At 44.6% G+C, this 16550-nt stretch overlaps 1 protein-coding gene across 12 annotated transcripts in view; it reads left to right on the top strand.

The window, feature by feature from the left end:
- Nucleotides 1-16550, top strand: part of LOC129720833 (protein phosphatase PP2A 55 kDa regulatory subunit) — a 107801-nt gene that overhangs the window by 87614 nt on the left and 3637 nt on the right. For all 12 annotated transcript variants that reach the window (XM_055672666.1, XM_055672709.1, XM_055672691.1 and 9 more), the window contains one exon: nt 8800-9609. In XM_055672666.1, the coding sequence (XP_055528641.1) occupies nt 8800-9609 (810 nt within the window). The remainder of the gene's footprint in view (nt 1-8799; nt 9610-16550) is intronic.

The following is a 16550-nucleotide window of genomic DNA, read 5'->3' as shown; positions in this document are numbered from 1 at the left end:
AGCGTGTCTTTAAAAGGAGGCCTATTAATGACCGTCTATGCGTATTGAGGATCAAGGGAAGATTCTTCAATTACAGCCTTATCAACGTGTACGCGCCGACAAACGATAAAACCGATAACGTAAAGGAGGAGTTCTATGAGCTCCTTGAGAAAACGTATGGAGAGTGCCTACAACACGACATAAAGATCGTCATCGGAGATATGAACGCACAAGTCGGACAAGAGGAGTTCTTTCGTCCCGTGTTCGGCAGGGAAAACCTTCACTCTACCACCAACGACAACAGCTTGAGGTTAGTGAACTTCGCTGCGGCCTGGGGAATGGCCATCTGTAGTATCCATTTTGCACACCTGAATATTTGGAAGCGGGTCTCCTACGAAAGGCAGAATCACGAAAAGCAGAATTACGAAAGGCAAAATATTTCATAAGGCCTTTGGCCGACTCTATTGTCCAAGTGTATGTTGTCCTTACTCGCTACCGCTCGTTCGGACTTAACTAAGAGAAAGAAAACTTGTTTGAATAATCCTAGAAAACCAAAAGATCAGTTGTTTGTATGCGAGAGGCCGCCGCTTCCGACGGCGGGTCGGCGGCCGGCTCTGACTGCGGAAACCACGGCGGCTTTGTGCCGCCTCGGTTCCTTGCCCTCGATTATGCGTCTTCGCCGCATGAATTGTTTTATGTTAATTATAACCAACAAGCCGTTGAGACTAGTGTAAGTTATACCTAACATCGAAAAATAACGCTCCGCGATGCCGTGAGAGTCTTAAAGACCTGAGCCAAACCAGTTTGCGCGTTCCGGATCTAATAATTAGGCTTGATTTGCACCTCCCATCAAAACTGGTCATTGCTGTGTGACCAGTTATTATGTCTGGTTACCAAATAATATTAAATATTAAATGTAGAGAAGCAGCTTTGATACCTTGACCAGGATTCGCGCCATCATCATCACGCACTTGGCTATCGTGAGTTAGGTTCTGCTATCATGATTCTTCGTGCCTTTCGTGCCCTTCGAAATTCTGCCTTTTGAAATATTCTGCCTTGTGTGTACGGTCATAGAGTTCTGCCTTTCGTGCTTCTGCCTTTCGTGATTCTGCCTTCTGTGGCGAACCCCTTTTCAGACCTCATAGAAGGCCAAACATCGACTCGGATCACTATCTCGTGGTAGGCAAGATTCGCGCCCGGCTATCCAACGTGAATCGAGACCAGCGAAGACGATACGTCTGAACATTCAGAGGTTAAAGCGGAAGGAGTTGCTGCAGAGTATATTCGAAAAGTGGATAGACGGATCGGTGAACCAGCTGGATCCATGATGCGGTCAGCTAAACAGCGCGAGAAGTGATAGGCATGACAACGGGAACCATGTGTAATGAGTAGTTCGATGCTGAGGGTCTAGAGGTGACGTTAGTAACAGCTAATCGTGTGACGCGTCGGATGCGGGAGAAATACCCGGTAGCGAGAGCCGCCGAAAAGAGGCTTCACCGCTGTACGAAACATAAGCACTACGATCGCGAAGGGTTACTTCACCAGACACGGAGCTTCTATAGCACGCTTAACGGAATCAGGAACCGAATCGTGCCAGCACCTGCCATGTGTAATGACAGGGAGAGGAAACTGATTACCGATGAATCGCAGATGGCCAGACGTTGGAAGCAACATTTTGAAGTGATGTTAAATGGTGAGGAGAGTCGTCGAGGTAAACTGGATAGAAATTGGGGAGGACGGACAAGCTGTGGATCCACCAACATTGGACGAGGTGTGAAAAATGCTTGCAAAGAACTAAAGAACCACAAAGCCGCTGAAAAGGACGGCTTACCGGCTGAACTTTTCAAAGTAAGGAGCGAGCGGCTGAGTAGTGCAATTCACCAGATGGTCTAGGGTATGGTCTGAGGAACAACTACCTACGGACTGGTTGGAAGGATTCATATGCCCTATCTACAAGAAAGGACACAGACTTGACTGCAGTTATTATCGAGGCATAAAGCCTTTGTTGAAGAATACCAATGCGGTTTTCGAGCGGGATGATCTACAACGGACCAGATGTTCACCTTGAGACAGATCCTCGACAAGTTTATAGACCATAACTAACAGACGGATCATCTGTTTGGAGACTTTAAGGTCGCGTACGAATCAGTGAAACGACAGTTTCACATCAAGCGTCAGGAAATTTGCGGATGCGTTAATGTTGAAGAGACCTTTACGACTTTCAAAAAGGAAACCGCGAGAATTGGACTTACCATTAACACTGCCAAAACGAAGTACATGGTGGCTGGCAGAGAGCGTGGTAGTTCTGCGGGTGTTGGTGTTGCGATGGAGATAGATGGGGATACTTTCGAAGTGATCGACGGATCGCGGAGACTTTTGACCAGAGACGGATTGCGGCAGCAAATAGAGTTTATTACAGATTGCATAGCCAGCTTAGGTCCCGTAGCGTACAGATCCGTACGAAATTTGCGCTCTCCAGGACTCTGATTTTTCCGGTGGCGCTCTACGGACATGAACCGTGGACGTGGAAGGAGGTCGATTAAAAAGCACTTGGGGTCTTCGAGCGTAGCATCCTGCAATCAATACTCGGAGGCAAACTAGAAAATGGAGTGTGGCGCACGAGCAGTACCAAGTATACAAACACGCTGATATTGTTAAGCTGATAAAACACGGCAGGTTACAGTGGACTGGCCACGTAGCACGGATGGTCTGCGACCGGCAAAGATAATATTTGGCAGAGAACCGGATAGAGGCCGACGACTTCGAGGCAGACCTCGCACACGCTGGATGTGTGCTGTCGACGAGAATGCCAAGGCAGCAGGTGTAGTTGAGACTGGAGAGAACAGCCCAAGACCGAGTTTTGTGGAGGCGTATTTTGGATTTGCCATAGGATCTCAATGATCTGTCGCCCTAAAAGTAAAGTAAGTACATCCAGGGAACATAAAAAATCGAGGTTGTGTGGAACAAACCTTACTTTTCTATTGGCCATTCTTAAAGAGCATACTAAAATGATCCATTCCCGCAAAGACAAGAAAAAAGGTAAATTATGCATAACATGTTATTTAAATAGCGGCAGTATAGTGGGTGCCTGGTCACTGTAGTATAACAGGAAATGAATGAGTCGAGCATAAATTGGTTTTTCAACTAAATTCGACAGACCGGACCCATGCTGCAAGATATCTACATTATGTTTGGAATCAGAATCTGGGAGACAAGCATGATCAGTGCTGATAAAAGTCATTTGCCCCAGCAAAATTTTTCGAAAATTACAGCCAATCATTTTATATTTTTACTTCCAATGATCGCAGCACTCTTTCAGATACACTAGATTTTCGTCCTAGTAACGTGCTGTTATACTCAGATGAAATAGATCGCGCGCATCGTTCACGGTTACGGAATAAAATTTGACGACAAATCCTACCAAATGATCTTCGCTTCAAAGCGAAAAAGAAAAACAAACAGTCCACTCAACCGAAATGAACCTCACCGAAGCACTTTTTCACTGACACTGACCGATGCCTTGACAATCTTCGTTAACTGATAAACTGATTTTGTTGTCTTGCTTCCATCGCATGAAATATAATGAGGTGTTTAGACAGTTCACTTCCATGCAAAAAGCGGGAAGGGAGAACTCTGAAAGGATTGTAAAAAAATAACGTTTATGGATGCGTTTTTTCACGTTCACTCAAGAGTGTCAACAAATATCAACCCTGAACATGATAGATCCTTGGTTTTTCAACGAAAAAAACCGTTTAAAACACCCAAGGGACTTTGATAAAACGACGGTCTTACCTGCCTCCTGTTTGACATTGCGCTTGAAGGTGTTAATTCCCAAGTTAGGGGCGGCTCATAACAGCGTCTGACTCGGAATGAAAATAAAAATAAAAAAACGTGCTGTCTCAAACGCTATACCCAAGATGGCAGCCACATCACGAGACTCGATAACGTGGGTCTAGCAGGGCAACCTACCTTAACATTTACACCACAAACATTCAAGAAAATATAACTCGAAACATTTGGCACCGTAAAACGGACCACGAGTGGAAACTCTGTACCTGGAACTGCAAGTTGCTGAATTTTGCAGGCGGAGACAGGGTCCTGCTTGAGCAGCTAAAATCCCGCAAGTTCGGCATCGTGGCTCTGCAGGCGGAAAGGTGAGAAAGTGTGGAAAGTCCGTGGAGGCAACGCCCAGTTCTACCAGATCCGTGGAGCAACCTACGAGCAGGGAACGGGTTTTTGTGTTATGGGCAGAATGCAGGATCGCGTGATCAATTAAAAGGCGATCAACGAGAGAATGTGTCTGTTGAGGATTGAAGGTTGTTTCTTTAACTACAGCATCATCAACGTGCACTGCCCGCACGAAGGTAGACCTGACGACGAGAAGGAATCGTTCCACGCGCAGTTGGAGGCAACATACGACGGCTGCTCGTCACGGGACATCAAGATCGTCATCGGGGATATGAACGCCCAGGTTGGTAGGAAAGCGATGTATAGACCGGTGATAGGGCCTCACAGCCTACACACCGACACAAAAGAAAACGGCCAACAATGTATCAATTTCGCAGCTTTCCGAGGTCTAGTGATTAGAAGCATCTTCTTCCCACGCAAAGATATCCACAAAGCCACCTGAAGATCACCTGACCACCGAACAACAAATCAAATTCATTGATTTCATTGATCGTCGATTTTTCTGAAACATTACAAACGTACGCTCCCTCCGGGGTGCGGATATCGACTCAAACTACCACCTAGTAGTAGTACATGTGCGCTCAAAACTTTCCAAGGTATTTCACACACGTCATAACCGTCCTCCTCGGCCAAACATCCGGCAGCTGACCAACCCGCAGGCTGTTGAGAACTACGCGCGCCTACTCGATGAGGCACTACCTTCCATGGAACAATTATGTGCTTCGACTGTCGACGATGAGTGGGGGAAGTTACGCTCGGCCATTGGAGACGTGTGGTAACGTCGAGCCGACAAAATGACTGGTTTGACGGGGAAAGCAAGCGATGGAGAGGAAGAAAAGAGCTTGGAAAAACTATCTAAGCATCGCCACAAGAGATAACGCGTTCAAATACCGACGAGCTCGAAATGAGTTGACCACGATTCTGAGGAGGAAGAAGCGCCACCAGGAGGACAGAGATCGCGAAGAGCTGGATCAACTGTTTCGGGCTAACGATACGCGCCAGTTTTTTGAGAAGGTGGACCAATCCCCTAAAGGCTACACACCGAGTCCAGATATGTGTAGGGACGTGGAGGAAAACTTAATCACAAGCAAGCGCGAGGTGGTATACAGGTAACAGCGGTTCTTCGATGAGCACTTCAATAGCAGAACAACGGAAGGAGGCGGAAGGGAAGTTATCCTTGGAGTGCCTACAAACGACAGTAGTGTCCCACTTCCCGATAACCTGGAAATCAAACGGGAAATTGGGTCACTTAAGAACAACTGAGCTGCCGGCAAGGACAGACTGTATAAACATGGAAAAGAGGCACTAGGAACGGCACTCCGCTGGGTAATCTCTAGGATTTGGGAGGAAGAAAGACTACCGGAGAAATGGATGGAAGGAGTTGTATGCTCCATCTATACAAAGGGCGATCAAAGCTGCCTACAAACTTCTCTCCCAGATTCTACTCCGCCGTCTATCTCCTCTAGCCAAATTTTCACTCTCTGGCAGATCCTTCAGAAATGTCGGGAATATAACGTGCCCACACATAATGTTTTCGTGGACTCCAGAGCAGCGTATGATACAGTCGATCGAGACCAGCTGTAGCAAATAATGCACGACCACGGTTTTCCGGATAAACTGACACGACTTATCAAAATTACATTAGACCGAGTGATGTGTTACGTGTGCATGTCGGGGACACTCTCGGGTCCCTTCGAAACGCGCAGAGGGTTGAGACAAGGAGAAGGATTATCCTGCACGTTGTTCAATATTGTTTATTGAGGGTGTAATCCGACGAGCGATTACAGCGCGATTTTCAGCAAAGGTAGTCAACTCATAGGCTTCACAGACGACCTGGACATTATTATGAGAAACTCAGCGACGGCGGAGGCAATCTACGCCAGATTAAAAGTGGAAGCTAGAAGAGTTGGACTAGCAATAAATGCGTCGAAAACCAAGTATATGAAAGGAAGATGCTCGAAAGAAACCAACATTCGCCTCCCACGGACGGTGATCATGAACGGCGACGAACTCGAAGTGGTAGAGGAGTTCGAAAGAAGGTCCAACGACGTATTCAAGCTGAAAATCGAGCCTACTTGGCCCTTCGCAGGACGCTTCGATCCAGGAGCATACGCCGCTGCTGGAGTACAAACCGAAAGCGGAGAGTGACGTAGGCGAATGAACCACGAGCTGCAGGCACTACTTGGAGAGATTCCCATTGTGCACCTGACGAAGATCGGGAGGCTACGATGGGTTGGGAATGTCGTGAGGATGCCGGACGACAGTGCGGTAAAATCGGTTCTCTTCAAGGACCCCACCGGCACCAGGAATAGTGGGGCCCAACGGGTTGAATGGCTTGACCAGGTTGAAGCGGATTTGCGAGTATCGAGAAATCTAGAAAATTGTCGACGAGTAGCCCAGGACTGAGAAGAATGGAAGAAAATTCTTGATACGGCACGAGCCACTACGGCTCTAGGTTGCTGAAGTAAGTAAGTTGGTTTTATGAAACGTGCGGTCTCTAACATGCGGGACACGATATTCAATAAGTTTTCATTAGGAATGCCGGAAAACAACCCCGAAAAAATGGTGTTACTCTCGGCCGGTACGCTGGTGAAATACTGTGGAATGAGCAAGCGAGCAGGTTGTATTCTAGAAACCGGAAGTTTCTATTTTGGATTTCAAAATAGCACATGTAATCGTATTCTGGTCTCTGTGCATCATGTTTCCCAGAAACATTCTGAATTTCAAAATGGCGTCGGGAGTTATTTCCGGCCTCCTGGCTACGAATACACCGATAATTTCGTTCGAAAAAAAAACTAATAAACTGCAAAAGCTGCATGAAATGTTTGATATTTACGGACTGAGAAGCATAGTAGAATTCACATGAGAATCATGATGAAAATCAGGAAAATAAGGTTTAGGTAAAATTAGTCAATATTCGAGAATTCTTGATGCTGGAAACACTCTGAAAAAAAAAAGTTAAAAAAATGGGAAATCAATTTTCTTATTTGTACATATTTGTTTTCTTGGTAATTTCTCGCGAATTTTGTTTTTTTTTTTTTCGTTTTTCTATTTGTTATCAACTATTTTGGATCGTTGTTTGTTGTTCGATTTCTTTTTTCTTAACCATTATTTGCTGACTGTTTCTCTTTGTTTCCCTTTTTCTTAATTATTCTCTGTCTATTTTTTTCATTTTTAGGAAGAAAACCTTCAGATGGTCTGTAACTTCTTTCTTGCCGTGTTGACAGATTTTAATTTTCTTCTCAACAGTTTGTCTAACCTATCGAACACTTTTGTCTTTTGGTTGGTAAACACTGGAGACTTAGAGATAACCAATCCTAAACAGTTGAACAGCAGAGGTCTTCTAAGTTCGAAAATAAATTTAGTTCATACTTTCATGTTGAATAACAAAAGTTTGAACGAAGATTGGGTCATTGCTCTACTTATAGATTCAAAATAGATTGAATACTGGAATTTATCTGTTTAAAAATTGTTATACACGTCTCGACAAAAAATTACATATTGCTAAATTTAGTCAGTCTCGACGCGAGCCGTGTTGGATTGGTTTCGTTTATCAACGCATCCATCAATCAGTCGGAAATTTCAAGTGCTTCAATCCGTTCTTATCATGTCATACACCGTAGTCCGCAGAACAGCGCAGCATCGATCAGAAAGTATCACGTGGCATTAGGCAGCGGTTTTCTCGCTCCTGCCGATTGTCTGCTTGCCACAAAAAGAAGCTGTGAGTGTGAAGAAGAACGCTCTGCTCCGGTTTGATATGAGTTTTCGCTTGGTAATTCTGTCATTTGAAATAACCGACACTCGTCGTCGCATTGCTGACGGTGTCAGTGTTTACGCGTTCATTTATCGTTTTCAATTAGCGGCTTCTCCTCCAGCGCACCGCGACACGTGCGCCTCGTCACTTGGACAGGTCCAATGCAACAACGGTGGCGGTGGTGGTGCAAAACTCATTCATTCGGGTGTCCGATTTCACATTCCAATCTATTCTTGCGAACCTTAGCGGAATGTATAGGTGTGTAGTAAAAGAAAATGGAAAACTACAAATTGTTCTGTTGGTGACGGATTCCTATGCTTAGAATTGTAAACTTATTTTTCAAAAGACCAAGGGTAGAAAATATTAGAGGAAGAGCAACAATGGGTGACTGCACTTGTTCCATTCAACCTGTCATTAGCGAAACCGAATGTAGAACAACACAAGCGTTTACCAAGAAAATCGACACAAGAAAGCACTTGCTTAAACTGCACGACTGGAGTTTGTGGCCGTGTGTTTTTGTCGTTGCAATCGATTTGTTGAGTGAATGATGTTCTATCTTTGTGTATACATGGTGGATTTTCTATTTCCATTGCAATTAGGTCGCAGCCAGTGGGAGAATAAGCATTGCAGTTGGGTAAAAAAGCAGCGAGGGGCTTGAGGGTGAAGAATTCAATCTAGTTTGCATCCTAAAACAGCCCCATCGCGTGACACTTAGGCAATTATGAAATGATTATCTTTGCCCTTGTCCCAATTTGTTGTTTTTAAAAAGGTTCTCCATTAACTATACCTATGTAGGTACCTACATATGTGTAACTCATTCATCGTGATTAATAAATCGGTCAGTAAACTCACCTGCTGTTTCTTGCTCTTAATTTCAGAGAGATCCCGCCTCCAAATCGTCAACACCGCGGCGCGGCGAGTACAATGTTTATTCCACCTTCCAGTCACACGAGCCCGAGTTTGACTATCTCAAATCGCTGGAGATCGAGGAAAAAATCAACAAAATCCGATGGCTGAGGCGCAAAAATCAGTCGCACTTCCTGCTGTCGACCAACGACAAAACGATAAAACTGTGGAAGGTGTCAGAGCGGGACAAACGGGTAGAGGGGTACAACACGCGGGAGGACAACGGTTGCATACGTGATCCGGCGACTATCAGCTCGCTGCGGGTGCCATCGATAAAGCCAATGGATCTGATGGTGGAAGCGTCACCCCGTCGGATCTTTGCCAATGCTCACACCTACCACATCAACTCGATATCGGTCAACTCGGATCAGGAGACGTACCTGTCGGCAGATGATCTGCGGCTCAATCTATGGCACCTGGAGATCACCGACCAGAGCTTCAACATCGTCGACATAAAGCCGGCCAACATGGAGGAACTGACGGAGGTCATCACGGCGGCCGAATTTCATCCGACCGAGTGCAACGTGTTCGTCTACTCGAGCAGCAAAGGTACGATTCGGTTATGTGATATGCGTTCGTCGGCTCTGTGCGATCGGCACGCGAAGCTGTTCGAGGAGCCGGAGGATGTCGACATCACAAACAAGAGCTTCTTCCGCGAGATCATCAGCTCGATCAGTGATGTCAAGCTCAGCAATACCGGCCGGTACATGATATCCCGCGATTATTTGAGTATTAAGGTGTGGGATCTGCACATGGAAACAAAACCCATCGAGACGTATCCGGTGAGTAGAAATCGATGATTGGTGTAATGTTGATGTTTCCGTTTTTTTTTTTTTCTATTTTCAAATTATATCTCGAATTATTCGAGAGAAAAGAGACCGGTTCATGCTGATGGTCTAGAATCATTCAATAGTTGATGCCGAGAAAATATCAGAGGTGAAGAATGTTTAAGGTTTTACGCCCGGTTGTGCCTTTAAACTTTTTGTAAAAATTTGTAAGCGAACCTGCAAACGAACTGCACAAGACAATAAGCTGAAAAGCACGATGCAACAAACAACAACGAAAAATAAGTAAAGGAAGTACTAACCCTAAAAGCTTAATGACCAGTAGCGGTGAAAGAAGGAGTTGGAAGAGGCCGAACAGTCGTTACATTATTAAATCACGTAACTCAGGAAGCCCTGATGTAGTATCGTAGTGTCCGGTGCTATATTATAGAAAAAAGCTCGTTTAAATCTGATAGAAACCAGTGAAAAATTGTTAGCAACGGCGCAATACTCTCATGAATGAATTGTACACAGTAGGAAGCACTAGTCATCAAAATAGAGAACGATGTACAAAACGAGAATACTTGTAAACATCACGTACGCAAGCGTACAATGTGTGGAAATAAGCGCACTCTCTTCAAAAGCTAGAGTAGTAGAGGAGCCTTTTTTGCGTCATCGATAGTAAAATATTCCGGAACAGTTTTTAGAGGAAAAACGTTAGTTTAATTATGAATGAAACAAAGTCAGCCAGAAACGTAACGCAAAATACTGAATTAGTAATAGAGTGAGAAAATTGAAGCTGGCTAGATAAATAACAAAATGCAACAGGATCACTAAGCGAGCAGTTGCCAGAAACAGCTCTAGGACAGTCTGAAATTATAAGAAAAAATCGTTGATATGCTAACTGGGTTAAATTTGCCCAACTTGACTGAAGTGAATCGACGTTACTGAACAAGCACAACCACGACTTGTAAATGATAACGCCTTATGCGAACTTGTCTGAAGCGAGCGAGTCTTTTCTACCGTTAGACCCGCATTAGAGAATACATCCACTACTGCAGCCGGGTTGCAAAAAAGCCCTGTCTAAAGAACATTCCAACGGTTGAGGAGGACTGAGAATGACTGGTGGCACTTACATCGGAGAGTCTCAGGAAACACCGAATGTTGTGATGGAAAATCACTTTCCGGGATCATATTCGATTAATACTGATGACGCCCAGGATCAAATTGGAGAACAATTAAGCTCAAATGCGACTTGAACTGAATCCCAGACAATTTGTTTGCTTCATGTTTAGCAAATCGCCGGTAGGCTAGGTAATAGATTCTAACCATAAAAATCTTCGGGAATGGATGGAATACAGCCAGTTATGCTCCAGAGGAGCAAACAACTCTTTATTTCAATTATTATGGAGATGTGTACAGTGAGCTTAATACTAAATTATTTACCTTCTTGTTGGAGATAAACTAGATTTATTTTTATACCAAAAGCCGGAAGACGGATACTTCTGAAGGCCCTAAGAGCAGCTAGTTTAAGATCCATTTAAAAATTATGGAAAAATTAATTGATCATTTTATAAAAACAGAGTATATGAGAGCGAATCCTTTAAGTAAACTTATTTTTTTTATGAAAACAACAAATCAACCGCTGACGATTTAAAGCATTCAGGCCAAAGAGATTCCACTGGCAGATTTTCTTGATAGTAAGCGAGTATTTGATAATGCATCTCAGATTTCAATGCAAAAAGCCATGAAAAGGCACGGCACAGACAGGAACATCAAAAGGGGATTCATGTCATGCCGATTAGTCGGGAACATTCCTAACAAGAAAAACCACTAAAGGATGCCCTCAAGGTTTATAGTCGTGGAAGACCTTCTTCAAAGCCCAACGGGTAAACGTGCCGAAGCTACCGATTTTGCTGACGAGGGGCGAGAGGACTTAAGTGTATATCTTTCCAAACAACCTCTCACTCCAAAAATGAAATACATTCTTCCCCAACTGCGGCTGAAAGGTGCTGAAATTAAACTATCCACTGAAGCCAAATATTCGGGTATCCAATTTGACCAGAAACTAAACTGGACCACTCGATTTGAACAAACAAATACCAATGCTACAAATGTTCTATGGTTGTGCAGTGCAGCAGATCCGTTGCAAAAGCTGGGGTCTCAAACCCGGCATAATACATTGGATGTGTATAACAATAATTGGGCTAAGAATAACTTACGCCTCCTTAGTTTGATGGACCAACACGACTGAATCATCCACGCAAGCTAAGCTTGGTAAAATACAAGCATCGATTTGTAGAGCTGTAAAAAAGTAATGCATCGAAATTCTTAGGTGCAATACTTCACCTTCTTCCACTTGATCAGGTGGTTCAACAAGGAGCGGAAAAACGCGCTCTCAGGCTGAATCAATAATTTGATGCACTGAAAGTCCTGAATTATTACGTTTGCGGCCTTAAACTAGTGTGGGAGTGCATCCTATCGCTCCAACAGTTGGCTGAAAAACAAGTCTTTTCATAGTGGATCTCTGTTCACCACCGCGGCTGACTCATTAGCTAGACAAGCGTCATTCGCTAACTTCGTTGATCCACCTAGCGCTTTAAAGGTTGAACTCGATGGATGGAGAAAAGCGACGATTAAAGCAAATTGAGATATCATAAGCGGATAACGACAATTCAAAAGATTCATAGAGGCAAATCGAGAGAAAAGCTTTGGACAACCTAGGCTCAATTAGACAAACCTAAGAACATTCACAGGATACTCAGGAAGCTAGGCAAACTTGACTTAAACACATCTCCCTGTGGATGAAAACATCCAATGTGGAAGAAACAACTGTGAACGACGACACCCTTTTCGCAAGCTGCAAACAATATATCTCGTCGAATCAATATGTTTTCATCTGAAATGATCGATAACCACCACTTGGGTCGAATCTGTGTGAAGATAGGAGTTAATTTTTAGGCACAGTTCCCAGAATGAGTACCACAAGGAAGCAATCTTGAACCGCGATTTTTTTTATGTCATTCGTCAATGATGTTTCTCTACTGCTTCCGGGTAATTGCCATAAATTACCGTAAAGCACCCTAATTCTGCGCACTTTGTATTAAAATGTTAAAAAATATCAAACAAGTTGCATGATTTGCTCGACTCCAACTACAACCCTCGAAGGATCTAAGCTCTGAATTCCTTAGACGCGCTGCATAATCCAACTCTTTCAGTCAAGAAGCAGGTCATCAGTATCTCGTGGGTGAAGGTGTTGAGTCAAAGCATGTAGCGTAACGATTTGAATGGCGCTGGGTACCGGTTATCGTGCTGAAGCTGTTGTAGTTCGTTCGCCTATCCGGAATGTGAAGAAAGAGCTGTTTCGCAACATGCGTGGTCGAACATAAATATTGAGTTGGAGACGAATATTGCCCTGATCGATTTGCAGTGTATCTAAGTCGATGAGTCTGCATCGCTATTCGTAGCTCGGTAGTCGAAAAAGGTCGTTCGGAGAGCAAAACGAACAAATCTTCGTTGTACTGACTCCATTCAGTTAGTAGGGATTCCACAATGAAGCGCAGTGTTCTAGATTCTAAGTTCTTTCAGACAACAAATGTCGATGAAATTTTCGCATAAATCCCAAGTTTCTACTAGCCTTGTCGATGGTGAATGTCATGTGTTGTTTGACAGTTAGCTTTGAGTCAAGCAATACTCCCAAGTCCTTATAACAGTTTGTCCAGCGCATTGAGTGTATTTGACAAGTTGTAGTTGAAATATTCTGTGCAAACCTTATGGACGCTGGGACAGTTATACTTGGAGCGGCAGTTTAGGTCGTCTAACAAACGCCGGGCAGAGAAATACGACTGAAATCAGTGAAGCAGTGTTTCAAGTTTCGCCACGGTGCTCCGTCTGAGACTGGTCGTCAAAGCTGTCCATTACGTGGGTAGGATGTGAGCGTCAGGAGATTCATGGCCGTTGATTGCTTAGGCATGAACCCATGTTGTTCGTCTGCAATGTACTGCTTGAAGAATGAGAAAGTAGGTTCAAACACGCCGAGCTCGAAGAGTTTCGTTATGGAGCAAAGAGAGGAGATTCTACGGTAGTTGTTGATGTTACTCCTATTTATTTACGTGTGTACTAAAAACATGTAAAAGGCTTCGTCGCCGGAAGAAACGACAGTATTGGGAGCGTATCTTGTGGAGGCGGAAGGTTGTTTCTCCAGGCACGATGCGAGAAGCATCTACAAGAAGAATAATGGAATCAGGAACCGAAACGTGCCAGTCCCTGTCATGTGCAACGAAAGGGAGGGGAACCTGATTACCGATAGAACAGAGATGGCCAGGCGTTGAGAGGAACACTTTAGTGTGCTGTTTTATGGTGAAGAAAACAGTCGAAAGGAGCAGGATGGTGATTGATGATGATGGCATAGCTGTGGACCCACTATCCATAGACGAGGTTGAGGAAGCAGTGAAAGAGCAGAAAAACTGCAAGGCAGCTGGTAAGGACGGCATTTCAGCCGAACTCCTTAAAGTCAGGAGCGAACACCTATATCGTGCTTTACATCGGATCATGCTGAGAGTGTGGTCCGATGATGAATTACCATCGAACACGTTGGAGGGTCTCATATGTCCGATCTACAAGAAAACTCTTCTCTACACTGTTAACAAAATTCTCTCCCGTATTCTGTTTCATAGACTGAGGTCTTTGTCGGAGATTATTGTTGGCGAATATCAATATGGTTTCCGACGAGGGTTCCACCACGAACCAAATATTTTCCTCGCGACAAATCCTCGATAAATTCCGAAAATTCAACTTGCAGATTCACCATCTGTTCATAGACTTTAAGGCAGCGTACGATACAGTTAATCAGTACATCTAGCGTCAGGCTATCGGATGCTTTTGTGACGTTAGATGGTTTGAAGCAGGGAGACGGGCTGAAAAACTTATTGTTCAACATCGCACTGGAGGGTGCTATACGGAGGCCCGGCGTGAAAAAAAGCGGCACCATCATTACGAAGTCTCACATACTTCTAGGTTTTGCGGACGATATCGACATCATTGATATCAACCGGAGAGCAGTGGAAGAGGCCTTCCGATCTCTCAGGAGGGAAGCTGCGAGAGTAGGGCTCATCATTAACTCTGCCAAAACGAAAGACATGGTGGCTGGTAGAGAGCGTGGTAGCCCGACGGATGTTTGTACTGAGGTGGTGCTAGATGGGGAAACGATTAAAGTAGTCGATGAATAAGTGAGATAAAAAGGCGGATAGCAGCTGCAAACAAGGCCATCTACGGATTACGTAACCAGCTGAGATCCCGCAGTCTGCAAACCCGTACTAAACTTGCACTCTACAAAACACTAATTTTTTCCGTGGCTCTCTACGACCATGAAGCATGGACGTTAAAAGAGGCCGATCGGAGAGCTCTTGGTGTTTTTGGGCGTAGGATTTTGCGTTCAATCTTAGGCGGCAAACTAGAATATGGTGTTTGAATCGGACGCATGAACCTTGAAGTTTACCAGGTGTACAAATCGGCGGATATAATCAAGCGTACAAAACACGACAGGTTGCAGTGGGCTGGGCATGTAGCGGAAGAACGACCAGCGGAGACTATATTTAGCAGAAATCCCAATAGAGCCCGTCGACTTCGAGGTAGGCCCCGCACTCGCTGGATGTGTGCTGTCGACGATGATGCCCGCGAAATAGGTGTTAGGGGAGGATAGCAGCCCAAGACCGAGTGACATGGCGACGTATTCTGGATTCGGCATTGGATCGATGACCGGTCCGTCGCCGTAAAAGTAAGTAAGTAAATAGAAAGTACTGGAAACATGTACATCGATTTACAGACCGAGAGAAAGATGCTAGAGCGAATGGATTGAGGAAAAGCCAAACTACCAATGCATATTTTCAGGAAAATGGATGGTATGCCGTCTGGTCCGGCGGACATGGAAGACCTAAGCTTCGAGGTGGCTAATCTTACCGCGCTATCGTCAACGGAGAGGCCGAGAAAGGGGACACGTTCTATACAGGCAGCAATTTCGTCCGTCGTTAACCGTTCGTCCATAAATACTATGGAAAATTTCCGCGAAAACAAATGGCAGATTTGTTCGAAAGAGCGCGCAGGTTCACCGTCTAAGCGCACGCTCGAAGGAAGGCCGTCATTTCTACGCTGTTCGCTAACATATTTACAAAACGATCTAGGGTTATGTTTAAGCCTACGCTCGACATTACGAAGAAAACTTCGAAAGCAGTAGCGACTAAACTGTTTGTAGCGGGTATTGATCGATAAGTAGTAGTTCTGTACCTTGAGAACCTTCTCAGGGTCGCTTTTCTCTCCGATTTGTGGCGTCGTAATATGGGGTTCAGCCAGGGCAATTTCTGTTGGACAGAGATGGTACTTTTTGGGACGTGTCGATCTTTGGCGTAGTTTAAAATGTGGCAGAGAGTTAAGGCGGCAGTATTCATGTCATTCGTGTCGAAGACAGCATCCCAATCGATTGCAGTTAGCAATACGTTGATATTATCAAATTCACCGCAGGCGAAATCGTAGTAAACAATTGTCGGTACCAAAGTCGTGTTGTGAGAGACTCTCTGATGGACTGTCATTAGCAGGGCTGGGTGATGAGGAACGTGTTTAACGAGTGGAGAAAAAGCCAGTGTCACTTCAGGAGCTTGGTAGCGTACAGTAGCGAAACAGAGATCCAAGAAACGTCCGTTTTCGTCCGTTTCGCGAGGATTGGTGACAACGTAGATGAGCCGGGATCGACGTACATGAAGTCATTACCTATTTCTCGTTAAAATTAACCGAAGACATGTGTACGAGCATCAAATCTAGGTCACGAGTACGATCAGGAGGAATATATATGGCACACAAGTATAACATGCGACCCGAGGGTTTGATTGTCACCCACACTTGCTCAGCGGTCGACCACTCACCCCTTTCGAGGATAGAGGTACTAAGTTGGAGGTGAACTGCGATCA

The sequence above is a fragment of the Wyeomyia smithii genome, chromosome 1, assembly GCF_029784165.1.
Source record: "Wyeomyia smithii strain HCP4-BCI-WySm-NY-G18 chromosome 1, ASM2978416v1, whole genome shotgun sequence".
NCBI classification, from domain to species: domain Eukaryota; kingdom Metazoa; phylum Arthropoda; class Insecta; order Diptera; family Culicidae; genus Wyeomyia; species Wyeomyia smithii.
Note: the sequence above shows the minus strand (reverse complement) of the source record. Positions and strands in the feature narration are given on the sequence as shown.